Source organism: Neovison vison, chromosome 1, assembly GCF_020171115.1.
Source record: "Neovison vison isolate M4711 chromosome 1, ASM_NN_V1, whole genome shotgun sequence".
NCBI lineage: Eukaryota > Metazoa > Chordata > Mammalia > Carnivora > Mustelidae > Neogale > Neogale vison.
In genome coordinates this window covers 223,212,167-223,238,395 of record NC_058091.1, presented here as the reverse complement: position 1 = coordinate 223,238,395, position 26,229 = coordinate 223,212,167, and the positions used below count along the sequence as shown (strand labels likewise).

The 26,229-nt window shown below is 37.1% G+C and overlaps 2 protein-coding genes across 5 annotated transcripts in view; one reads left to right on the top strand and one right to left on the bottom strand.

Annotated features, from left to right (window-relative positions):
• The window catches only part of SREK1IP1 (SREK1 interacting protein 1), a 45,734-nt gene extending 44,868 nt beyond the window's left edge, over positions 1–866 (bottom strand). For both annotated transcript variants that reach the window (XM_044268209.1, XM_044268215.1), the window contains exon 1: positions 682–866. In XM_044268209.1, coding sequence (XP_044124144.1) covers positions 682–694 — 13 coding nt within the window. In that variant the 5' untranslated portion in view covers positions 695–866. The remainder of the gene's footprint in view (positions 1–681) is intronic.
• CWC27 (CWC27 spliceosome associated cyclophilin) overlaps positions 1–26,229 on the top strand; it is a 235,920-nt gene that overhangs the window by 37,906 nt on the left and 171,785 nt on the right. For 2 of the 3 annotated variants that reach the window (XM_044268185.1, XM_044268198.1), the window contains exons 1-7: positions 978–1,350; positions 9,911–10,007; positions 13,763–13,875; positions 16,323–16,466; positions 17,867–17,965; positions 18,822–18,925; positions 20,608–20,677. In XM_044268185.1, coding sequence (XP_044124120.1) covers positions 1,309–1,350; positions 9,911–10,007; positions 13,763–13,875; positions 16,323–16,466; positions 17,867–17,965; positions 18,822–18,925; positions 20,608–20,677 — 669 coding nt within the window. In that variant the 5' untranslated portion in view covers positions 978–1,308. Of the gene's footprint in view, positions 1–977; positions 1,351–9,910; positions 10,008–13,762; positions 13,876–16,322; positions 16,467–17,866; positions 17,966–18,821; positions 18,926–20,607; positions 20,678–26,229 lie in introns of those variants that run through there. The other variant, XM_044268192.1, reaches the window with a different exon arrangement.

Here is a 26,229-nt window from a genome sequence, read left to right as displayed (position 1 = left end):
TCTTCAAGAGACATCGCAGCAAACCTGGTTGAAGCAGATGCCCTCCCCGACCAGAACGTGCGAGTGAGCCGGTAGTTGTGGCTCAGCAGTCTCGGAAGCACTTATTTCGTAGGGTTCACTGTTTGTAGGTCGGTACCCACTGGACACAGAACCTGAGAGCGGGAAGAAGCCGCAGACGCACAAAGAGAGGCCCCGCGGGGCACAGCGACGGGTCCGGGGCCGCACAGGAACTCCGTGCAGTAGGAAGCCAGAGAAGGAGCCCAGACGTCAGTGTCGTCCCCGCGACTTCCACGACAAACAATGCCTCTGGCGGCTCCGGTCCGTCAAGGGTTGCCACCTGAGTTTTATTTTCCAGCCAAACCGAAGCGAAGTGCGTGTTTCTCGGCTGCTCGCCCCCTAGGCCTACGGTTCCCGGCCTCCTCAGCCCACGACACACTTTCCCCGTAATCCAGGGGCGCCGCGGTAGCTCGGTTGGGGTGGGGGAGAGAGTTCCTGTTGTTCTTCTTCCCTCCAGAGATTACTCGTGGAGTGTACGCTTTTTCAAGGAGACCAAACGAGCCCGTTCATTTTAACGCCCCCGCCTCCATCCCCATGGGCGCTACTCCCCAGCCCAGCGCACCCAACCTACCCTACCCGCTCCTTTCCTCGCCTCGACCTACGGGCCCTGGCGTCGGTCTTCACCTGGGACTGCCATGGCGCTGGTAAGAGGGGTCGCAGGAGCCGCAGGCTTTCGAGAGGACGCCCGCCTCACGCCTGCAGCGAGGACAACAAATGGCGAGTGCGGCCTGTTCCTCCCACCGGCGCCGCGGGACCTCGGTGACAGTCCAGGAAGGCCTCCGGCGATAGCGGAACCAAGTCGCGTTGATTCAGTTTCCGGGGGAGGTATATTACAGAACACACACGGTCCGAACCATTGCTGCCAGCTTGGGGGGGAGCGGTGAGTGAGACCTGCACATACGCGTAGTGAAGCAAACAGCACCAAGATTTATAGATTGAATTTAAAAATTGTAACACAAATTAAATTAATCTGTGGGTTCTTAATAATATTTTCTGCTTCCCTGGAGCCCATCGGAACCCCCCTTTTCAGGATTAGCGGTGCTCGGGTCCGGGAGCGACATGGCGGCGTCCGTGAGGAACTAGTTTGGGGTAAAGGTAGTGCTTGGTTTCGCTGTCTTGGCGACACTGACAAACTGGAGCTTTCCGTGACCATCCGACTGAAGGAAGCCTTCACTGATAGGTGGACAGCTTTAGAGATCGGCCCTCCGTTCTTATTCCCAATTAGAAGCCGAGTCCTGAGCACTGACCAGCATGAGCAACATCTATATCCAGGAACCTCCCACGAACGGGAAGGTGAGCGCCTCATTTAGGGAACCTGGGATCCTTGAAGTGATACCGCACCGACTAAGGGAGCTCTGGGGTCTTACGGTTGGAAAAGATCACAAGAAGTCATGTCCCGTACTCCTGCCTCTGAACAGGATTGCATAGAAGACCATCTATTAAACACCTCTCTGCAAACACTTTGAAAAAGTCCTCAAAGGCAGATTTCTTCATCTACCAGCCTTCTGGTCCTATTTCTTGCTTCAGCCTAACTCAGGCAGGCGTTTCTAGGCGTTTCTTAGGTACATTGTAAATTTCGACTTTTTTTTTTTCCCCTCTTTTTGCTTAACTTGGAAATTACTTTCTCCATTCATCTTACAGTTACTTATGGATGCCTGGTAGGCACCAGGCACTGTACTAGGTGCTGGGGCTACAAAGATGGTTGGGTAATGTTGTTGCTCTCGAAGAGCTTATGATTTTCTCTGGGAGGCAGGCAGGCAAAGAAAAATCTTGTGATATGTCTAGGCATGCTTAAGGAGAGAGGAATCTAGTGCTATGGTAGTACTAAAAAGTGAGCAACTGGGAAGGAAGAGAAAAGCTTTATGGATGACGTATCTTTTGAGCTGGTCTTACCTTTTTTTTTTAATTTTTTAAGATTTTATTTATTTATTTGACAGAGATCACAAGTAGGCAGAGAGGCAGGCGGGTGTGTGTGTGGGGGGGTGGTAGGCTCCCTAAGCAGAGAGCCTGATGCAGGGCTTGATCAAGGACCCCGAGATCCTGACCTGAGCTGAAGGCAGAGGCTTAACCCACTGAGCCACCCAGGCACCCCTTGAGCTGATCTTAAGACATGAGATGGCTGTCAGAAAAAGTAGGGAATGGGAAATGTTCCCACATTAGAATGGGAGAATGATTTTCTGATTGATTTAGATGGTCAGGGTATGTCAATTCCATTTGAAGATTTTTCTCTGCAGTATGAGGCAGAGGAGTCAGTAATGGAGTAAGTATCACCTGAATTCTTAAAGTGAGAATTAGTCTATATCACGTATGAAAGACAATGAACCAGCATAATGGGGAAAATAGTGTGGCTGAGAGTACATAGTTGTATTAGGATAAACTAAATTTACATTAGATGGAATTCTATTGCATGCTTGTATCATAGTTTGTGCAATTTTTTGTTGGTTGACATTTTGTAATATAATGGAAGCAATTTGAAAACAAAAACAAAAACAATAATGCTCTAATTGATACCCCCAGCAAAAATTTCACTGGGTATTTTGAGCTGAGCAATTATTTTAATTCTTTGCTGTTTGAACTTCTCCTTACTCCTTACCCCTACCTCACATCATTGTGAAAACTCAGAATACCCCTTTTCATATTTCCAAATGTTTTTTAAGGGTGGTGTCGCCCACAGTTGATGAACACTGGTAGAGAATTGATACATTGCCTATCCTTCTAGACTGGGCCTTCACACTTAATGTTCCTTTCTCTGGTATACTCTTTGGCCAGCTCAAATGTCTCCTTAGCAGAGAGGAAATCCCATTCATGTCTTGCCTGCCTCTCAACATTCCCTACCTCTCTCCCTTTACCTCTAAAGTTTTTTCTAACTACTTACTAGTTACTGTTTATTGTGTCCTCTTCCTTCCCTTCTCCCCATAGAATGCAAGCACTCTGATGGTAGGGACCAGCTTCTAGAATGATGCTTGACAAATGGTAGGAAGAGTGCAGATATGTATTGACTGAACGAATAAATTGATGAATTAATACTATATTTCTCTTAAAGTATTAAGCATCAGTGAGTTTGAGGTTATACTGCTGCTGGTCAAGGGAAGATTTAGTTGCTTTACTCTGGAGGAATATTTGATGTGATCATAAAGAGAAAAAGCTTTAACAGAGATACATTACTGAACAGGAGATCTTTTATTCAACAAATGTTTACTGAGCAGCTAGCACATGACACCTCTATGCTAGGTCTTAGGGATACAAGGGAAAGAAAAACCAGCATTGTCCCTATTATCATGGAGTCAGTGAAGTAAAATATACATTCACCAAATAGTCATGCAAATAAGTACATGCCAGTTGTGATAAGCACTGTACTTATGGAACAGAATTGGGCTTATGGAGAATATCAAGCCTAGCCAAAGTTTTCTTTCAGAAACAACTGGGGATTTTTTCCCAGTGTAAGTCCAACTGAAGACACTGAACCTCAAAGTTCTGTATCATAGAGAGCACGTGGCAAGAATTTTGGCCTGGAAAGAATTTAAAGATTTTATTTATTTAATTGACAGACAGAGATCACAGGTACGCAGACAGGCAGGCAGAGAGAGAAAGGGGGAAGCAGGCTCCCCGCCTAGCAGAGAGCCTGATGCAGGACACTCGGGGTTTAATCCCAGGACCTTGAGACCATAACCTGAGCTGAAGGGGGAGGCCCAACCCACTGAGCCACCCAGGCACCTCTGGCCTGGAAAGAGTTTAAAGAGATATAAAAACAAGTTTGCTCAGTGGATGTTTAGTGCCTATGCTGTCTAATGACACATTAGGTACTAAAAGAATAAAGAGATACTCAGAATAAATGGGACAAAGTTCCTCCCCTCAAAGAGCATAATATCAACTGAAAAGTAATTGACATGTTATATCAGTGGTAGAACCCCTAGCAATTGTCTACAAATGTGCTGTGTTTTGCTGTTACTCAGGCCTCTGAATATGAGGCACAGAAAGTACCATTGAGAAATGTCCTTTTACACTCAAGATGAAATTGCCACATACTATGAACACATAATTTAAATTGCATATTAATATATATCTACTAAGAAACATAAAGTGTTGTCTTAGCTGCTGCAGGAAAAGGAGCCACTGAAACTTCACAAAGTAGAGCTGGCCAACCAAATGTATGCAGAAAGGAGATATGTGCCTTTTTTTTAAAATTCTTTATTCAAATTCAATTTAGTTAACATACACTGTATTATTAGTTTTAGGAGTAGAATTTAGTGGTTCATCAATTGCATATAACACGCAGTGCTCCTTATGTGTCAGGGCCCTCCTTAATGCCCATCACCCAATTACCCCTTCCCCCGATTCACCTCCCCTCCAGCAACCTCAGTTTATTTCCTAGAGCTCAGCATCTTCCATGGTTTGCCTCCTTCTCAGTTTTCATCTTATTTTATTTTTCTTCCCTTCCCCTATGTTCATATGTTTTGTTTCTTAAATTCTATATATGAATGAAATCAAATGGTGTTTGTCTTTCTCCAACTGACTTATTTCACTTAGCATAATACCCTCTAGTTCCAGCCACGTTATTGCAAGTGGCAAGATTTCATTCTTTTTGATGGCTGAGTAATATTCCATTGCACAAATATGCCATATCTTTTTAATCTGTTCATCTGTCAATGGGCATCTGGGCTCTTTCCATACTTGGGCTATTCTGGACTTCGCTGCTAACCTTGGGGTGCATGTGCCCTTTTGAATCACTTATGTGTGTATCCTTTGGATTAATACCTAGTACTGCAGTTGCTGGTCATTAGGATAGCTCAATTTTTAACTTTTGAGGAACCTCCATACTGTTTTCCAGAGTAGCTATATCAGTTTGCATTCCCATCAACTGTGTGAGAGTTCCCCTTTCTCCACATCTTCGCTACAACAGCTGTTTCCTGTGTTGTTAATTTTTGCCATTCTGACCAGTGTGACGTAGTATCTCATTGTGGTTTTGATTTGTATTTCCCTAATGCCAAGTGATGTTGAACCTTTTTTCTATGTCTGTTGGCCATTTGTATGTCTTCTTTGGATAAGTGTCTGTTCATGTCTTCTGCCTATGTCATGATTGGATTTTTTGTTTTTTGGGTGTTTAGTTTGGTAAGTTCTTTATAGATTTTGGATGCTGGCCCTTTATCTGATAGGACATTTACAAATACCTTCTCCCATTCCATAGGTTGCCTTTTAGTTTTATTGACTGTTCCCTTGCTGTGCAAAAGCTTTTTATCTTGATGAAGTCCCAGTAGTTCATTTTTGCCTTTGTTTCCCTAGCCTCTGCAGAAATGCCTAGCAAAAAGTTACTGCAGCCGAGGTTGAAAAGGTTGTCAGTGTTGTCCTCTAGGATTCTGATGGATTCCTGTCCTTCATCCATTTCGAGTTTATTTTTGTGCAAGGGAGAGAGGGAGAAGCAGACTCCCTGCTGAACAGGGAGCCCAATGTAGGGCTCGATCCCAGGACCTGAGTCAAAGCCAGATGCTTTTTACTAGGTGTAAGCATTCTTTTTACTAGGTGTAAGTTGACTGTGGCCAAAGAAAATTATATAGGAATAATAATTACAATAGTAATAGCTACTATTTTTTGAGCATTTACTATTTGTCAGGTACTGTTCAAAGCAGTCTATGTAGAATAAATCATTTTGTCCTCACAACAAACCTATAAGAATATTATCCCTATTTTTACATAAGGAAGTTGGATCACAGATATGTTAGATATCTAAAGTAACAAAGTCTAAATGTCTAAAGTAACAAAGCTCCTTTACCCTTTGTAAGTGGAAGGGTCACTATTGTCCTTTGAGGACCCTGACTCCACATACTACAAAGGCAGGGATGATGTATATTAGCTCGTTCTTTAGAGCAGTGGTTTCTTTCTTTTTTTTTTTTTTTAAGACTTTTTAAAAAAAATTTATTTATTTGACAGGCAGAGATCACAAGTAGGGAGAGAGGCAGGCTCTCTCTCAGTAGGTTAAAGCCTCTGCCTTCAGCTCAGGTCATGAAGCCAGGGTCCTGGGATCGAGCCCTGCATCAGGGTCTTTGTTCAGCAAGGAGCCTGACTCCCTTCCTCTCTGCCTGCCTCTCAGCCTACTTGTGATCTCTGTCTATCAAATAAATAAATAAAATCTTTTTAAAAAAGCGCCACATATTGTATGATTCCATTTATATGAAATGTTCAGTAGGCAAAGCCATAGATACAGAAAGTAGATTAGTGGTTGCCAAGGGATAGAAGTAGGAGGAAATAGGGAGTGACTGCTAATAGGGACGGGGTTTCTTTTGAGGGTGATTAAATGTTCTGGAATTAGGTAGTGGTCATGGTACTAAAAACCACTTTAAAAGGGTGACTTGTTTGGTATGTGAATTATATCTCAGTAATGCTGTTATTTTTAAAAAAGTTTCATTATATCACTAGTAAAGAAGATTAAGATTTATCTAAAAATATACTGTTTTTATGTAATCCTTTGAAATGTTTATATTCTGTGACTCTTAAAATACTATAGGAAAAAAAGTACATATTTGAGGACTGTGTGCGCCCAATTCCTTAACTCCTTCCCACTTCCCTTCTCATCTTTGCTAATACAGGTGCATACTTTGAAAAAGTTGGAATCATTGTATTAGAATTGGAAAGGAGAGAAGACATGTGTAGGTTCCCTTTAGCAGTAACATTTTATTTTAAGTATACAAGGGGATAATAGGTAGGACAGGACATTGTCTTTTTAGATATACTGTATTTTTGGGATTGGGATATATACCAGTTTTCATTCAAAATCAGAAGATGTTACCCAGTGTTCTAGATACAGTCTAGGGAGTTACTCAGTCACTCACTTTGCATCCCAAAAATGTACCTCCCAAGAGTATGAGAATCTAGTTGGGTTGATTTGTCATGATAGAGTATTTCTTTTACTTTCTTTCTTCCTTTCTTCCTTCATTTCTTTCTTCTTTTCTTCTTTCTTTAAGATTTTATTTATTTATTTGAGAGAAAGTGAGAGAGCATGCACACATGCACCAGCCAGGAGAGATAGAGGGAGAAGCACACTCCCTATTGAGTAGAGAGCTTGACCCGGGGCTCAATCCCAGAACCCTAAGATCATGCCCTAAGCTGAAAGCAGAAACCTAACCTACTGAGCCACCCAGGTCCCCTCCAGAATAGATCTTTTGGGCGTTGTTTCATGCCAAGCCAAGTTAGAAGTCCTTATCTTCATGAGCAGGTAGAGGCTATCAAAGGATTCCATTGACTATAGATGGTGATTTTGAGATATACCATTTTAGTAATATACAACCTAGAATTAGATTGAGAATGTTTCATTGTAGTTGTGCCTGGGTGCTCAGTGGGTTAAGCCTCTGCCTTCAGCCCATGTCATGATCGAAGGATCCTGGGATCAAGCCCCGCATCAGGCTCTCTGCTCAGCAGGGAGCCTGCTTCCCCCTCTCTCTGCCTGCCTCTCTGCCTACTTGTGATTTCTCTCTCTGTCAAATAAATAAATCTTTTTAAAAAAATTTAAGAAAGAATGTTTCATTGTAAATTAGGATTTTTTTTTTTTTTTTTTTGAGAGAGAGAGAGAAGGGGGTTGGGCAGAGGGAGAGAGAATCTAAGTAGACTCCCCACGGAGCCTGGCATGAGGCTCAATCTGATGACCTTGATGTCTTGACCTGAACCAAAATCAAGAGTCAGATGCTTAACAGACTGAACCATCCAGGTACTCCAGGAATGGCATGATTTTGAATGAGAAAGTAGAATGTTTATATGTAAAAACATAATGGTAAAATTGTCTTACGGTGTCAGGGTTTCATGGGTTCATTGTTCTTTAATTTCTTTCTTTCTTTTTTTTTTTTTTTTGAGATTTTGTTTATTTATTTGACAGAGATCACAAGTAGGCAGAGAGGCAGGAGAGAGAGGAGAAAGCAGGCTCCCTGCTGAGCAGGCATCCTGAATGTGGGGCTCCATCCCAGGACCCTGGGATCATGACCTAAGTTGAAGGCAAAGGCTATTAACCCACTGACCCACCCAGGCACCCCTGTTCTTTAATTTCTTAATTTGCTATGCCAATATTATTGGAAGAAAGGCTGCAAACTTTCTTAATTAAAGCAAGTTTAAATGATTGATTTTTAAATGAGTAAGTTTTTCTGATTAAAAAGGCATATGCTATTTTTTTCTTAAGTCCTAAATTATTTCGGAAAATGGTATTTGAAAGATATAAATTTATAATGACTTGTATTGAATTTTTTTTATTCAAGTATAATTAACATACAGTGTTATATTATTTTGAGGTGGAATGATTCAACAGTAGAATTATTCAACAATTCTATACAATATTCACTGCATTCATGAGAATAAACGTACTCTTTAATCGCCTTTATCTGTCTCACCATCCCCTACTTCCCCTCTGACAACCACCATTTTGTTCTTAGTATTTAAGGGTTTGAGGGCTTTTTTTGATGTTTTTGTTTGTTTCTTAAATTCCACATCTATGTGAGAACATATGGTATTTGTATTATTGTGTCAGACTTACTTCTCTTAGCAGTATTATACCGTCTTTATCCATACTGCCGCAAATAGCCATGTTGCATTCTTTTTTATGACTAACATTCTACTACCAGATTTATATATATAATATATATATTTATGTACACACACACACACGCACACACACACACACAGGCATCCATGCCACTTCTTTATCCATTCATCTATGGATGCACACTTGGGTTGCTTCCAAATCTTGGCTATTATAAATACTGCTGCTGTAAACATAGGGGTACAAATATCTTTTCAAATTCGTGTTTTTATTTTCTTAGGGTAAATACCCAGTAGTGGAATCACTGGATCATATGGTAATTCTGTTTTCAATTTTTTTTGTTTATTTATTTATTTTTTGAAGATTTTATTTATTTACTTGACAGACAGACATCACAAGTAGGCAGAGAGGCAGGCAGAGAGAGAGAAAGGGAAGCAGGCTCCCTGCCGGGCAGAGAGCCCGATGTGGGGCTCGATCCCAGGACCCTGGGATCATGACCTGAGCCGAAGGCAGAGCCTTTAACCCACTGAGCCACTCAGGTGCCCCTGTTTTCAATTTTTTAAGTAATCTCTGTACTGCTTTCCAGAGTGGCCACACCAGTTTACATTCCTACCAACAGTGCATGAGCATTCCTTTTTCTCTACATCCTTGCCAACACTTATCTCTTCTTGTCTTTTTGATTCTAGCCATTCTCACAGGTATAAGGTAACATCTCATTGTGGTTTTGATTTGCATTCCCTTGAGTATTTGCATTGCTCAGCTTATTTGAGCATGATTTCCTATGTCTGTTGGCCATCTGTATGTCTTCTTTGGAACAATGTCTATTCATATCTTCTACCCATTTTTTTTTTCTTTCCTCTACCCATTTTTAATTGAAAAAAAAATTTTTTTTTTGGTGTTGGATTGTATAAGTTCTTTATGTATTTTGGTTATTAACTGAAGAGACAAGTCTATAAAAACATTGCTAAGGCCAGTGTCACATTGCTATCTGTTTTGTTTTTTTTTTTTTTCTGGGAGTTTATGGTTTCAGGTCTCACATTTAAGTTTCTAATCCCTCTTAAGTGTATTTTTATGTATGGTATAAGAAAAGTGGTCCAGATTCATTCTTTTGCATATAGCTGTCCAGTTTTTCCCAATACCATTTGTTGAAGAGACTGTCTTTTCCCTGTTGTACTTTTTGAGTGTATTTTTTTTTAAAGTATAGCAAGAAAAGCTCAGCAAAGTTTTTAAATTTAAAATTGAAAACTCATTAATGAATGCCTTAAATTGAGCAGTGTTTCAACTAATTATCAAGCCAAAATGATAATTTAATGTAATGATGTCATATTCTTTCTACAGGTTTTATTGAAAACTACAGCTGGAGATATTGACATAGAGTTGTGGTCAAAAGAAGCTCCTAAAGCTTGCAGAAATTTCATTCAGCTTTGTTTGGAAGGTAATCATAACTCCTGAGTTCTATTCTGTAGGAAAATATATTAATTTAAAAATAAACTGAAGTGTCTCTTTCCCCAACATTGAGGCCTGCTGTTAAATGGTGGTGATGAATGGTAGGAGTTGATATGAGGGATACGGTGTTGAGCTACTGTGTCAGGAAATGGAGGAGATCAAGACTGTCTTTCAAATAAATCTGTGTATCTTCAGTAGAGAAATTTATCTCTCCAATAAAACTTTGATCATTTTTTATCTTTGTCTATTCCCCACTTCTTTCTTTCATCCTCCAACTAAAGGTACTCCCTGAGATTGCCTTGAGTTCTTTACGCTTCAGTTGTTACTTCTATCCAAATAACTGTCAAATTTAGAATTCCAGTCATTTTCTCTCTTCTTTATGCTAATTAACATATGGAAGTGGACTTTACTCCCAATTTAGTAGTGTACTTTACACTCCTCTGTCAGCTATAACTAAACCAGATTGCCTTGACTTTCATCTGCTGATTGTGATTGGCTTTTACCTGGGTCTTTCTCTCTGTAATCTTTAATCTGTATACCCTCTTTTTTTATTCATCTAGCAGCCAAATCCTCAGATGGCTTGGCTTCCTAGCCTTCCAGCCTTGTTTTTCATTGCACTAAATAACCATATGGCTTCAGCTGACTATTACTTTTATCTCCTGAGCACTTCCTTCCCATTTCCACTTTCACACATACCCTCATACCTTCCTTCATATCCTCAGTCTCCTTTCAGAATACTTTTTCTTTCCTTCTTTACTGTTTGCCCACTTTTTAATATCTGCCCACAGTTCCATCTTCTCAATGAAGCCTTCCATTCAACATTCAGTGATGCCATTATCAATGTTTCCAGTATGATTTTAGATTGAGTCACAAAGTGACTGTTTTTCTTTCAATAAACTTTACAGAATTATATAGCCACTTGAGTGTTTTCTCCTTCAGAATATTCTCCTGTAGAACTAAACATTCTAAATATTTTTGTAACTTACTGGCTTTTGGAATACATTGCATATGGTTTCAGATATGTACAGGGGTGGCAAATCATTATCTTTCTAAGTTATATCTGATTGGTAAAGACAGACAGGGTTAATCAGGTATCAGAAAACAACATTTCGAGTCAAAAGCAAGGTGTGAAAGAGAACTTAGTATACCAGTAGGAGGGTAAAGAAAGAGCTCTCCAAATAGATAATAATTATACAAATAGATAATTACCAGGGGAGGATTTAAGATATAAAAATAAATAGACTTCCCCAAAAACCTGCCGCCCCAAAACAGAGGGAAAGACATCTGCAAAGACCATTATTAATAATTGCTATGGCAGGCAGGAAGGAAATTGAGTCAGACAGGTAGTACAGTCAGAGAAGCCTCAAATAACTATCAACAGAACCAAGAAACACAGTAGACATAGAGAAGTCAGACTCGCTTCTGGAAAGAAGTTTTGAAGACTCAAAAGCTCAAATTTTATAGGGGAAGAGTGAAAGTACAAAAACATTAGAAAGAATGAATGGTAATTAATAATCCATGACCAGGTGAATGGAAGAAACAGAAAACATCTGGATATAATATGATAGTGAAGAAAAAATAAAGTTCTTAAGTTAGGTCATGGTGGAACTTAATTGGAACAACAAAAAAATTATTCCCCTATTTATAAGAATACAAGGAGAAAGAAAAAAGAATAGGAAAATCAGAAGAAAAATAACTCAGAGCAATTCTCTTAAGTTGAACGGGTGAAAGATAGAATTATTACTGCAGAGGCTGAGAAGAAACCTGAGAAGATTAATTTAAATGAGAATACTCCCAAATAAAGTCAAGGTTTTAAAATCGAGAACCCCATTTTAATTAACTAATTCTATGATTTAAACAAGTCATGAAATTTCTAGGCCTTAGAACATTCGTATCAGTATTTATTTCAACAAGGGATGATTTCTAGAATTAAAAAGTAAATGAGTAAAAACTAGGAGGGTGAAACGTGATATAGATATGGCAGTTAAAGGCAAGTTTTTAGTCATTTATTTGTTTTTTTTTTAGCTTTCTTAGGTATTATCGACAAATAAAATTGTATATATTTAGGATGTACAACATGATCTTTTTAAAGTGTACAATGTGATGATTTAAGACACATACACATTGTGAAATGATTATTACTATCAAGTTAAGTCATATATCCATCACTTCACATAGTTACCTTATGAGTGTGTATGTGTGGTGAGAACACTTGAGATCTACTCTCTTCGCAAATTTCAAGTATACAACACAGTACTGTTAACTATAACCTCCATGCTATACACTGGATCCCCAGTAGTTATTTATTTTATAATTAAAAATCTGGGGGGTATCTGGGTGGCTCAATCGGTTAATAATGAGAAAATTATATGTATTTCATGGTAGATGATAGTTAATAATATTGTATTGTATATAGGGAAGTTGGTAAGAAAGTAGATCTTAAAAGTGCTCATCGTAAGAAAAAGGAATCTGTAACTTTGTGAGGTGCTGGCTGTTAACTAGGCTTACTGTGGTGAAACTGCACAATATATATAAATACTGAATCATTATGTTGTATACCTGAAACTACTGTAATGTTAAATGTCAGTTATATCTCCATTTTTTAAAAATGGTGGGAAAAAATTATGTTTAAGGTTACCCAGCCAACAAGATGCAAGAGTCAGAACTCCTGAATGCTGCTTAGTTTTAATGTACTCTGAGTAAATGGTTACTTAATACAGGAGAGATACTTTTAGACTGAGTTTTTACAGTTTCTATTTGTAACCAAGGAGCATTTCTTTGCACTGAGTCTCTCTTGCCAATATTGCTTTAAAGTATGGATTTTATGTCCAGATCTTGCAAATGTAAATAATGATGAGGGTGCGTACAAGCCACTGTATTATGTAGTACTTTATGAATTACGATAAATCATAGTCTTGTTTTGACTCATAAAGTAGACACTTGATTGTATTTGTCATTGAATGAGTTACCTTGTGTTTAGGTGCAAGTAAGAGAAGACACAACTCAATATTATTTACATAATAAAGACATTTATAATCCTGTATGAATGACAAGAAATCTGGTGTCAGGCAGTTCTGCAGCTCAGTGAAGCTTTCAGGGAACTATTCTCCCTCTTTCTGCTTTCCAGTCCTAAGCACGTGACTGAACTAGGACTACACTCAGGAATTAACTCCATCTCCCATCTACTCTGCTGCTACTTGTTTTTTGTTTGCTTTTACAATAATAATAGGTTTTGTTTACTCAGTACTTCCTTCAGGGCTACATATTTATTCTTCATATGTTTTCCACTTAATATAAACTGATTCTGTCCAGCCCTAAAAATTGCCCTTCTGCCCCCACCAACTTCTTGGCTCGGGATTTACCTCACTGAGATGCTGTTTCTGCCACATACCACTTCTTTTTCTTGGTGAAGTCTCCTTAATGATTTCAGTTTCCAAATAATAAGTACTATTAAGAGATCATATATGACCCCTCTTGTATTTTTATAGCTTCCAAACATATTTATACATACTGTAATCTGGAGTTGGAGAGAATCTTGGAAATAATCACAATACAACCACCACCATGCTTTTTTGTAGAAATTGTACTATTTTGAGTAGACATTTTATGGTAAGTAGGGAAGAAGGGGTTTGATTTATGAGCCTATTTAATAGTGTGAGAAAAAAATCTTGTAACTCTAATATTAACTCTCAAAGCTATACACTTCGTTTTAGACTTTGCTAAATTATTTTAAATTTCTTTCAGCGTATTATGACAACACCATTTTTCATAGAGTTGTACCTGGTTTTATAGTCCAAGGGGGAGATCCCACTGGCACAGGGACTGGTGGAGAGTCTATCTATGGAGCCCCATTCAAGGTGAAACTGAATTTTTATTGTTACTTATTTGCAAATCAGTTTGGATTGCTTAATTGAAAATGACTGTGCCCCACATGAAAAAAATGCATTTCACATTAGTGCACAAAATCTGGTACCTGTCACATGTTTAGGATTATCAGGTATAAGAGCAGCACTTCCTCTGTCAAGCATTCTGAGTTGTCTTATTGCTAGCTTTTACACTAGGTTGAATTCAGGTACACCTGCTTGTGATCATGAGGAAAATGTGAGGCAGGAAAAAAACCTATATTATGTAATTCTTGATATCTGACAATATCTGATCTCTGAAACTCTGTAAATGTAAAAGATTTTTAGAACATTTCATATGCCATCCTATTTTAAAATATTTTATTTAACACTATATGGAATTTATATTAATCTGTTTGGACCATTATAATAAAATACTACTGATGGGTTGGCTGAAACAACCCATGTTGTTTGCTTAAACAACAGCAGTTTATTTCTTACAGGTCTGGAGGCTAGGAAGTATGGGTCAACTTACTAGCATTCAGTTTCTGGGGAAGGGTCTCCTCCTGGCTTGCAGATGGCCACCTCCTCGCTATGTCTTCACGTGGTAGAGAGAGTGAACTTTGGAGTCTCTTCCTCTTTTTATAAGGGCACTAGTAGTCCTGGATTAGGGCTTCACACTTATAACATCACTTAACTTAGCATTATCTCCTTGCAAGCCCTGTCTCCCGTACAATCACACAGAGGGTTAGAGCCTCACCGTATGAATTGGGGAGACACAATTAGGTCCAAAGCAGAACTCATTCTTAATTATGCACAACAGATGTTTGTAGCCTAAAACACATGTCATAACAGGAAATCACAAGGGGGACAGAAGAAAGAATTAACATAAAAAATGTTAGAAAAAAAGTGTATTAATCAAGAATAGGTCCGTGATTTATTAACTGCCTACACAGATCTAAAAAGGAAAAAAAAGAGCATTGTAGTTAATATTAATAACAGTGGGTTCAAATAAAAACTACAATTTAGGTTATTTATTAATCTGATGGTACTAATGTCATGTTCTTTGTATGAGTAAACATCGGTAGCTCTTAAAATCTGAGAATTTTTAAAGACATCATGTTTATATGAATGAGATAGAGGGTCTGGAGTTTCTTTTAATTTTTTACTAGGTCACTATGTGATTCTTGAGAAAAATATTTGAACTGTTTGCTTTAATTTCCAGATGATAATGGCCTTAGAAAATGAGGAATGGCTATAATAAAAAAGTCTCAAATGTCACTAAAAAACTACTTTGCATTTTACCAAATTAACTTGTCTCATGATTTTAGAGCTTCCATCTAGTAGAAAGCATTCCTTTATTCTGTTGTTCAGTGTAACAATATAGCACTTTCTCATAATTCCTTTCTAAATTGAGATTTTTACTTATTATATAATACCATTATCTTGTTAAGTTTTTCAATTAGGCTACTTTCGATACAGTATAAAGAGTTATGGCTTATTTTGTTTTTTAAGATTTTATTTATTTATTTGTCACAGAGAGAGAGAGCACGAGCAGGGAGAGTGGCAGGTAGAGGTAGAGGGAGAATCAGGCTCACTACTGAGCTAGTTGCCTGATGTGGGACTCAGTCCCAAGACTCTGGGATAATGACCTGAGCTGAAGGTAGATGCTTAACCGACTGAACCACCCAGGCATCCCAAGTTATGACTCTTTGTGCTCAAATCTTTGACAATTACTTATTAAGGAAAAATAACTTTCCCTCTGAAAAGCACTGATTACATCATACGTCTGTATTATAAATGAGTCTAGTATCAGGTCTGGATAGAAATTCTGTTAACTGAGAGACTAATGTATGTTATGTAGCCCTACCATAGCAAGAAATCCACTTTAGAGAGGCTTGCTCTGGTTCTTTGGAAAACTGGCAAATGGGAGCAGTGCCAGTTCAGAAAAGACTCAACAAAGACCTTTAAAAAAAAGTAAAGCACATAACACAATTAAGTAGATTCCTTGAATTAAAAAACAAGAAGAAAAGCCTTTTTTCAAGACCTTTAGAATGGAGTGGGGAGGGGCAATAGTTGAAGACCCTACAATGACTCCAAGGTAGTGTTTGGAAAAGAAAAGCAGAAAGTTCTAAAAAGTTAGATAACTTTAAGGATTGGGCATAGGGGAATGACTTAGAAATCTCTTCCCCGTTGAGTGCCCTTCTTCTGTGTAAATAGGCAGCTTTCCCATAAAAAGGGATACATTTGTGGTTGAGGATATTTAGAAGATGTTTACAGGCTAGTGAAGTCGAGTTTAACATTAGAGAAGGAATAGGAAGTACTGGATTTGATTATACTTGAAAATCAGTCAAATAAGACTTTAGCATTTTTGATTGGAAGTTATACAGAACCTGGTTAACAGAGTAGGAAGAACCTTATAACTGAGGTCATTCACTAAACTTTTTTTTTTTATGCTTCAGGATGAATTCCATTCCCGGTTACGTTTTAATCGGAGAGGACTGGTTGCCATGGCAAATGCTGGTCCTCATGATAATGGCAGCCAGTTTTTCTTTACACTGGGTCGAGCAGATGAACTCAACAATAAACATACCATTTTTGGAAAGGTTTGTGTCCAGTTATCTTTAGCTCTTTGATAAATATGACCAACTTATCTAGAAGCTGCCCTCATAAAAATATTACCTGGAATATTTATTATTTCTAAAAATGATGGAATATATTCCTTTTACAATGAACTATCAGGTACCACCTTTATTTTTGTTTGTATGTTTCAAATAAGTCATTAATTATGACTGTAAATGTTCTTTTCTAAAGTCATACTGATGATATTAGCTACTATATTGCTCATCTGATAATGTTTTTGTGTTTTTAGAAATCTAGGTAACAACATTTAGTAGTTTAAAGTTTATTTTTGTCAATGATGAATTTCTTAAGTGTAAAATGGAAGTTGTGTTAACATTAAAACATTTTACCTGAAATATTACTTTGAGTAGTACCTATTTAATTCTGTTCACATTTAACATCTTTCTTTAAAAGGGGATTCTGACGGTTTTGTTTTTTCATTCTCCCTTCTAAACATATTTCCGTGTTTTAACTCGTAGGCATGTTAGACATCACTAGTGTATCAGCTCCCTCTACTGGTTCAGTAGGAATGGTTTCCCCACAGCCTAGGCAAAACTGGATTGTGTGAAGATGAAAGGGAAAAAACAAACTGAGCACAACTGGAAAGTTGGTATTATTTTAAAACTCCTGAAAAATGTTGAATGAAAGGACTCATGCTGAAAATGTGCAATACAATCTGGTTGCTTAAAACTTAAAAAGATATGTTAAAATATGCACATTTGAACCACTATAACACAGGTTGTCTGATGTTCGTAGATTTTCCTTCCTACTGTTTTTAAAAAATAAAAACATATAATAAAGTGAGATTTAGATTGTCATTCTGCACCACTTTTTAACAATTGCTAATATATAACTTTCACATTAGAGACAAAGTGTAGCATAGTAATAAGAATTCAGAAAGGCCATCACTATCGGCTCTGTAACTTCTTTGAATCTCAGTTTTCTTACCTAGAGAAGGAGGATAATGGCAGTACCTGCTGTTAGGATATTTGTGAAGATGTAACAAGATAATGTCTGCTAAGCATTTACAGGTGGTATTGTTATTTGCTTGTTCCACCCACTTCTAAAATCTGAATTTATTTTGTTTAAATGAAAAGTTGTCATTCAGTATGAGGTTACTTGGCATCATATCTTCACTTTTAATAAAACCTGATGTTAAATATATATTGGAAGTTTTCTAAAAATGTTATTGAGGGATTGAACTCCCTTTATGCTTTTTCCCCTTGAGAAGAAGTTGCTTTATTTGCATTATTTAATGCATAGGCTCCTATATAAAAATATGAGATTTCCTCTTAATTATTGAAAAAGTATTTTCAGAAGCCCTCTCTTATTTCAAAGAATGAATGTAATAGTTTACAGCTAGGTTTTCTGTCTTGTTTGATAGGTCACAGGGGATACAGTGTATAACATGCTGCGGTTGACAGAAGTTGACGTAGATGAGGATGAAAGACCACGTAATCCACACAGAATAAGAAGCTGTGAGGTAGGAGCATGCTGTCCAAGATACAGCACTTAAATTATCACGTAAGAGAAGCGGGCTGTTAGTATTTTTATTTATTTTAGTTTTAAATCTTTATTATTTTTTTCTTAGGTTTTATTTATTTATTCATGACAGACAGAAAGAAAGAGAGGCAGAGGGAGAAGCAGTCTCCCCGCTGAGCAGGGGCTCCTGATGCAGGACTCGATCCCAGGATCCCGGGATCATGACCTGAGCTGAAGGCAGATGCTTAACCATCTGAGCCAGCTAGGCGCCCTGTTAGTATTTTTTAACTGTTGGGTAAAGGCTTTATACTAAATCGACATCATAATTCGGATCTTGTCTCTGTAATTTAGGCACAATTTCTGATTTAAGAATTTTTTTTTTTAATTGAAAGCTTTGGTTTCAAAGATGAAACTTTAGCTGATAATCCGGTATATGAAAACCTTGACTTATAAGGGAAAATTAGAAGAATTAGGCTTATTTAGCTCAATGAAGTGCCTTCCTGGGTAATTTTAGAGTGATCCTTCATTGAGGAAGAAGGTCCTTAGAAGCATTTGATTTGGGGTCATACTCTCTGAGTTTGTTTTGTTTACTCTAGGTATTATGTTTTATTGAATGTTTTTCCCTTTTGTGAAATCAGGATAAAATACCTTTTACCTAATTACACATAGGATTATCAGGAAAATCCAGCAAGGCCATGTAAGTGGAAGTACTTTATGTAGTAAATATATCACTAGGCTTATAATAGTTATGTGAGCAAAAAATACAGAAGTTAATATTAATGCAATTGAATACTGGTTTTAATTTTTTGTGAAATTTTTAAAAATGGGAAAATGTTTTCAAACTATTTTTTCCATAGGTTTTATTTAATCCTTTTGATGACATCATTCCAAGAGAAATAAAAAAGCCAAAAAAAGAGAAACCAGAGGAAGAAGTAAAGAAACTGAAGCCCAAAGGCACAAAGTAATCAGAAATAATAGAATAATAGAAATTTATTCATTTTGTTTCCTTTTGTAACAACTGTTTACTAGTGAAGGAGAGGCCAGTGTGGACTGGGGAGATATCTGAATTATGAGGTGTTTTTTTTTTTTCTAAATATGCATTTATTAAAATGCTATATGTAACAAGCTAAAGAAGTATTGTGTCACATGTCTGCATGAAATCTGTATTAATATTTATGATCACTATAGCAGTTATTTATGTAAATGAGTTAAGAATTTTTTTTTTTTTACTTTTCAACTAATATATGCTTCATGTAAAGAATTTGGAAAGTCAAGTATGAAGGATATAATGACTGCGTGGTTACATAATTTAACTTTTCACTCCTGTTTGGAGTAAGTTACAGTATTTTGTGGACAATATTTTTCATATTATTAGTTTTGTCTATTTTATTAAAATAGGTATCAGAGAGTTAGATTTCTACTTCCTCTTTTAGTGAAGTGTAGCATCCACATTAGTGATTTTAGTATATTCATAGTTGTTAGAGTCAGACAGTTCCAGGTACAATCCTGCCTGACACCATTTATAAGAGCAAAGTGTGTTCATATTTCTGAGCTTCAGTTTCCCCATCCTGTAAAATGGAAATTATAATTACAACATCTGGGTGTTAGGAAGAGAAAATGAGCAGGGGAATTTGAAAACACCCAGTGGCATAGGTATTCAATCACATTTGTTTCTTTTCCGTGATACCCTACAGTATAAGGAAGTTAAGCTGCTTTTATAAACTGTCAAATGTGAGCCACTTCAATAAGCAGTTGATGTTGTGGCAAAATAAATTCTTATATGGTGGTGTATTTGATATTCTTCTATTTTTTGATTCATTTCTTTTGACTAATTTACCTCTGGGTGAAAGGTCACCATCACCATATTCAGGTACAATATTTCATCACTGTTATTTATCTTGATATTAGCCCAAAAGCTGGGTGTTTTTGTTTTTGTTTTTAATTCATAGCAAATATATTAGGGATGATATGGTAGTCTTTGATTGCATCTAGGTTTTAAAATAAAAAATTCTTCTTGTTGCCAAATCTTTTATTTTTTCAGTATTTGAGAGAGAATTTTAATAACTTGCTATTTATCTTCCTTGGGCTGTCTTTAGTTTGAAGGCTCAAAGAAAACAAACAGTTTATTCTTCCCCATGGGCTATTTTTTTGTTACATTTACTGCTTATATTTTTTTTATTTGACAGTGTTGTGTAACTTATCAATTTCAAAGTATTATGACATTTTGGAAGACACTAGATTAATTGCTTCCCATTTGTAGTGCTCTCAGGGCTATATATTTATTAGGTTTCCAGAAAACTCCCATTTTGCTAACCAGTTTTTATAAATATAAAAGCCTTAATTATTTCTGTCATGCTTGACTTAATATATTTAATGGTAGTGCTGAGGATGGATTTTTGGTCATTAGGTTCATCTAATATATGAATTTCTTTGGTCTGAGGCCAATGCCTTAACATTATGCTGAAAATACAGATTCTTAGTATATTTCTGCCGAATGCTAAGTCATATTGTGTATTCCTGAACAGTTAAAATGTGTTCTTGTAAATTCTGTTTTATTGCCTTGAAAAATATAGTATAAGTTTTGTTTTATTTTCTTAATTTTCTTTCATTCTTCTTTCCTTTTTTCTTTCTTTTTTTGATAAGAAATTTTAGTTTACTTTCATTTGGAGAGGAAGCTGAAGAAGAAGAGGAGGAAGTTAATCGAGTTAGTCAGGTAAAACTCTAATCCCTTTGTTCTGAGTTATGAAAGATATAAGGGTCTCTATCTCACTCATTTTTGTATCTCCTGCTATATATATGGCACAGCATATTTTCCACCGTACATGGTCAGAAAGTGTTCAATGAACTGATTTGTAAAATGATTTGTTGTCAGTAATATATGCAATTCCTAAGCTGATATACCCTCTTGAAATTAGAGTTTTGTGGGGTTTTTTAACAAGCTATTTTTTTTAAATTCAGAACTAGAGTTAAAAAAATGATTCAACCTTGTGATTTAGATTTTAATTGCTATTTAAGTATTTTGCTAGATGATAATGATTATGATCGTTATTATAAGTGTTGGACCAAAGCTTTTATATTCATTTTAATATTATCTGTATATTCATTAATATCATTAATTTTCATCATAGCCCTTTAAGATCGGTACTATCATTATCCCATTTTACCCAAAAATAAATTAAGGTATAGATAGGTTGTAATTTGCTCAGTCACACAGCCAGTAAATAGCTAGAGCTGGGATTTGAACCATGTAAGATACATGTATTTGGATTATAAATCCACTCCTGCTCTTTTACCCCACCAATGCTTCCACTAGGCCTTTAAGTGTGGTTTTCCTGAATATCACTTTTGACACAATACTCATTGCTGAAACACCTATGCCTTGACAATATTTAGAATAGTGAGTCTGTTAAATACACTCCAAGAAAATCACCTTCAAGGATTTTTACTCCCAAAGAATCTGGTATGTATTCCCTTAAATGATGAAGAGATGCAAATTTGGAGAGTCAAATCTAGGAAAGGGGCTGGTGGGGGGGGTAGCCTTTGATACAGGAAGTTCAGTGAATTATAATAATAGTGGAGGGTTGAGGGACACCTGAGTGGCTCAGTTGGTTAAGGGTCTGATTCTTGATTTCGGTTTAAGTCTTGATCTCAGCATCGTGAGATTGAGTCCTACATTGGAAGATTCTCTCCCTACCCCTCCTCCCTCTCTCAAAAAAAATAATTAATTATAAATAATAGTGGAGGGTTGGAATGTAGAGTTTTTTTAAAAGTGGATAGTTCCTGGGGTGCCTAGGTAGATCAGTGGGTTAGGCCTCTGCCTTCGACTCAGGTCATGGTCTCAAGGTCCTGGGATTGAGCCCCGCATCGGGCTCCTTGCTCAGTGGGAAGCCTGCTTCTTCCTCTCCCTCTGTCTGCTTACTTGTAATCTGTCTCTCTTCCAAGTGAATGAATGAAATCTTAAAAAAAAAAAAAAGTGGACTGTTCCTGTTCTTACATCTGTTTGTAAAGAAAATCATAATGCCTTTAAATTACTCTTCTGTAAATAGATTACCTTTCTGCAGTGTTTAAAAAGAAAGAAAATTAGTGAATACAGAAACCCGAAGGGTTAAAAGTTCTGTTGTAGTAATTAAAACTCTGTAACTTAGCCCTGTCTTATTTGCTTAATATAGTTACCTATTTCTAACCAAAACTAACAATAGCACTAGTTTAAAAGCACATTATTTTTACCCTTGTGTTTAATTCTTTATCCGTGTGCTTCCCTCATAATAGAGGATGGTTTTGATAGGCTAATGTTGGGCATTTAGTAAGCACACTGCTTCAACCCATTGCATTAAGACACTGAATTGAAATGGACATGTGTAAGAAATGTTCTGGTCATGACTTTTTCCTGCTGCCTTCAGTATTCTAGAGTGATGTATTTGATACCATGGATTCTCAGCTTCCACCTGTATACTAGTATTCTGAACTCTGGGACACCTGGACAAATATTATTTCTGGCCTCTTATCTGACATTCTTGATTTCCTTTAGGAAACATCTCTACTTTAGATGTCAAAATTAAATTCATCTTTATATAAAAACCTCCTTTCCCTAGACCTCTTCAGCATTGTCAGTCATTCCGGTACCCTTCTTTAGATGTTAGTGCACTAGTCTTGCTTTATTCATGATTTAAATTTCTGCCTTATTAAAATGAAAGATATACTATATGTCATGATCGTCTGGGTATATTTGTAAATGGGCAAAACAACAAATGTTAGATCTGGAAATTGCCAGGAGTCCCTTTCAATGATGTTTTCTAAAGATGTCAAGTTCAAGTGCCTTCCCCACAATCCTCCCACTCCTGTTTTTCCTTTTGCTTGGATTAGGTTCTCCTTTATTTGGTTAATTTTTGTTTTTCCTTTATGATTTAACTCCACTATCAACTCTGGACTACCTCCACCCCCCTTCTCTACCCATCTCCTACCCAGGCTAAGTTTAACTTCTTCCCATGGTAATCTGTGGCCATCAAAGCATATGTTAGACTGTAATTATTTTCCTCTGCTACCTGTGTTAAATATTTATGTTATGTCACCTCTATAACAACCACATGCTAGAGATGTTAGTACTCCTATGTAAGGGAAGAAATCAATACTGAGAAAGGTTAAATCACTTGTGCAAGACCATGTAATTAGGAGGTGGTACAATCAGAATTGCGAACTTAGCTTTCTATAGCTATTTATGTCTCTAATATGATCTTGAATGCTGCAGAAGCTGCTTCCTTTAAGCCCAAGCCATCTAGAAGACTGGCGGGAAATTAAGCTGGTAGCACAGCATTCTGTGGTGGAAGGCAGCTTCAGTGCAAGTCGGCCCCTTACCCTTTCCTAACTCACATGGAGGCCTGAATATTAGGCTGAGCAGCCTAAGGAAAGCACAAGGATAGGAGAAAGGAGTTTTTCTGTTAGTCTTTTTGTGAATTAAATTTCTGGTTGAAAGTATGTTTTGCTTACCCTTACTTTGAGATCAACTTTACTAGGAAGTTAGTTTGAATTTTTTCTATTGTAACAACAGTATGTGTTAAATGTTTCAAGCATATGTTACTATGCTGCTTACTATTATACAAAGTAAAACAAAATGTTTAACTTACACTGACTATAGTGAACTTGATAACCCCAAAGCAATCTGTGTTTGCTACAAGGTTGAAATGTGCAGGGATACCACTGCAGATGGTATTGGCTTGTCCTTTATGTTGCCTCAAACCTGAAAAACACTTCAAACAGTGGAAAGACTAAGTAAATTCCTTTTTGCCAAGAAAATTGCAACCTACAGTACATTATCATAGGAGTAGTATAAGCCTAGTATTGTGTCATCGTATTTCTCTCATTTGACTGTACTGTGTGATAAAATTTTCAAATGTTTGCTTCTGGGGTGCCTGAGTGGCTCAGTCAGTTAAGTGGCTGACTTCGGCTCAGGTCATGATCCTGGAGTCTTGGGAATGAGCCCCATGTCGGACTCCCTATTCAGTGAAGAGTCTGCTTCTCCCTCTGCCTGCTGCTCCCCCTGCTTGTGCTCTTTCACTCTCACTGTACCTCACATAAATAAATAAAATCTTAAAAAAAAAAAAAAACAGTGTTTGCTTCTGACTCTCAAATCTCTATCTCTAGGCTGGCTTACTTTTCTTTTCTCCAGCTGCTTATTGGCCATCTCTCTATGTTTAAATATCTCACTAGTAACCCAAGTCCTGGCCAAGGCTTAATTCATTATCTTTGTTTCCCAGACTTTTCTGTTTTGTGACTTCATTTTCTACCCCCTGGTATCAGTATTCTCTAGAGAAGAATTTTAGATCCTGACTTTTTTCTTATTCTTTCTCTGCAAAACCAATTTGTTGCACTGTCCTACCAATTTTTCATCCATGACATATCTCAAATCTATTTTTTCCTTTTAATTTATTTTGCTACTACCCTCATTCAGGTCTTTATTTCTAGCCTCGGCTGTTGCTCTAGTCTACAGACTTGTCTCCCATCTCCTTGCTTTTCTTTCCCTTCCACCCATTACCATCAGAACAGTCTTCCTTACGGGATGCCTGGGTGGCTCAGTGGGTTAAGCCTCTGCCTTAGGCTTGGGTCATGATCTCAGGGTCCTGGGATCGAGGATAATAAAATAATAATAAGAATAAAATAAATAATAATAAATAAAATCTTAAAAAAAAAAAGATAGCACAGTTGCTTTCTGTTGACTATAGAAATAAGACTGTGATTCTCCATTACGAACTCTGCCCTTTAGTTAAATACTTCTTAGACCACTTAAAAACCACAGAAATGTCAGATCCAACACTGTTTTAAAAATTAAAAATTAAATCTTTACACCCTCCTCAGACCTATGGAATTAGAATCTCCAAGGGAGGAGCCTGGGAAGCTATACTTTTTTTTTTTTTTTTTTTTTTGGTGGAAGCTATACTTTTAATGAATTCCTTGGAATTCTTAACAGGGAAAGGTAGAAAACACTGTGTTAGCAGATCTGAACTATTTGCTGTTCTGTATATATGTTTTGTGTCTTTTTTCATGTTCTTTTCCCTGCATGAAGTATCCTGTCCCATTCTGGATGTCAAAGTCGTATTTATTTTCAACACATAAAATACCATCTTTTCCAAATGTCTTTTCTTAATCATTCGTTTTTCTTATCTAACGTTTGTCTGGCTTGTAATGCTTACATTTTCCTTTTAAAAATACCATTTTGTTTTATTACACAAGAAACATGACTGTGTTCTCAATGTATACTAAAACATTATACCCTTTTCTTTCTGCCCTATTAAGTGTGTAGAGTCCTAGGCTGTGAGCTCTCTGTTGGTAAACTGTGCCATCATTGAGGGGCAGTGTGTTGGAGCAGAAAGACATGGATTTGGGATCATACACACTGATACTGGCTCTTCACTTTCCACTGATACTCTGTGACTTTGTAAAACTTAGGCTCTCTGAGCCTCAAATTTCTTCTTTGTAGCATGAAAATACCAGGAACCATTTAGAGTTGTGAAATAAGGAAGTGGATAGTCATTACTTTGATTCAATATGCAATCTCGGAAAATGGTTTTGAAATTTAAACGTCTTAAGCAGTATACTCTATGTTATAATTTATATTTGATTCTCAGAAAGGTGAGGAATATCAATCTCTGGTATGATTGTGGTTATTAGGCAGAAGGTGCTAAAGCAGTCTAGAGGGTTGGCAAAAAAACTTTACCAACAGTTTAGCTTTCTGGGGTTGGAAGCCTTAACTCAGCACGATTGCCTGAGTGTTCTTCCTGAGCACTCCCACTGGGTCCTGGATAGTAGCTTGAGCAGCATTTAAGAGCACTTGGGTACACGTGTATATCATGATCCCCCAACAACCCATTCTTCTCTACATGTGAATGCATCTTGGCACTTTGTACAGAGTCTTTGGCTTACAGAATTCACCTGTTTTGTCTGTTTATATAATAAAATGAATAAGTTTAGCTTGAGAAAATAGATCAACGATAAAAAGAAATCATTGAAGTTTATTGGCTTAGAGGAAAGGAAATTTCTCTAGAGGGTATGAGATGAATTTTAGAGCGAATCACAATGGAAGTACAGTTTATTTATTTTCCTTTTGTACTGTTATTCAGACTTTAAGAACCTTCTAATACATTTTACCTTTGGAGTAAAATGAAACCTTGGTAAGAAAAAGGAACACTAGCCTGAATATTGGAAAAGTATGACCAATAGATACATTTCTTAAAAGTTAGCCTTACTGTTTTAAACATATATAATAATTAGAAC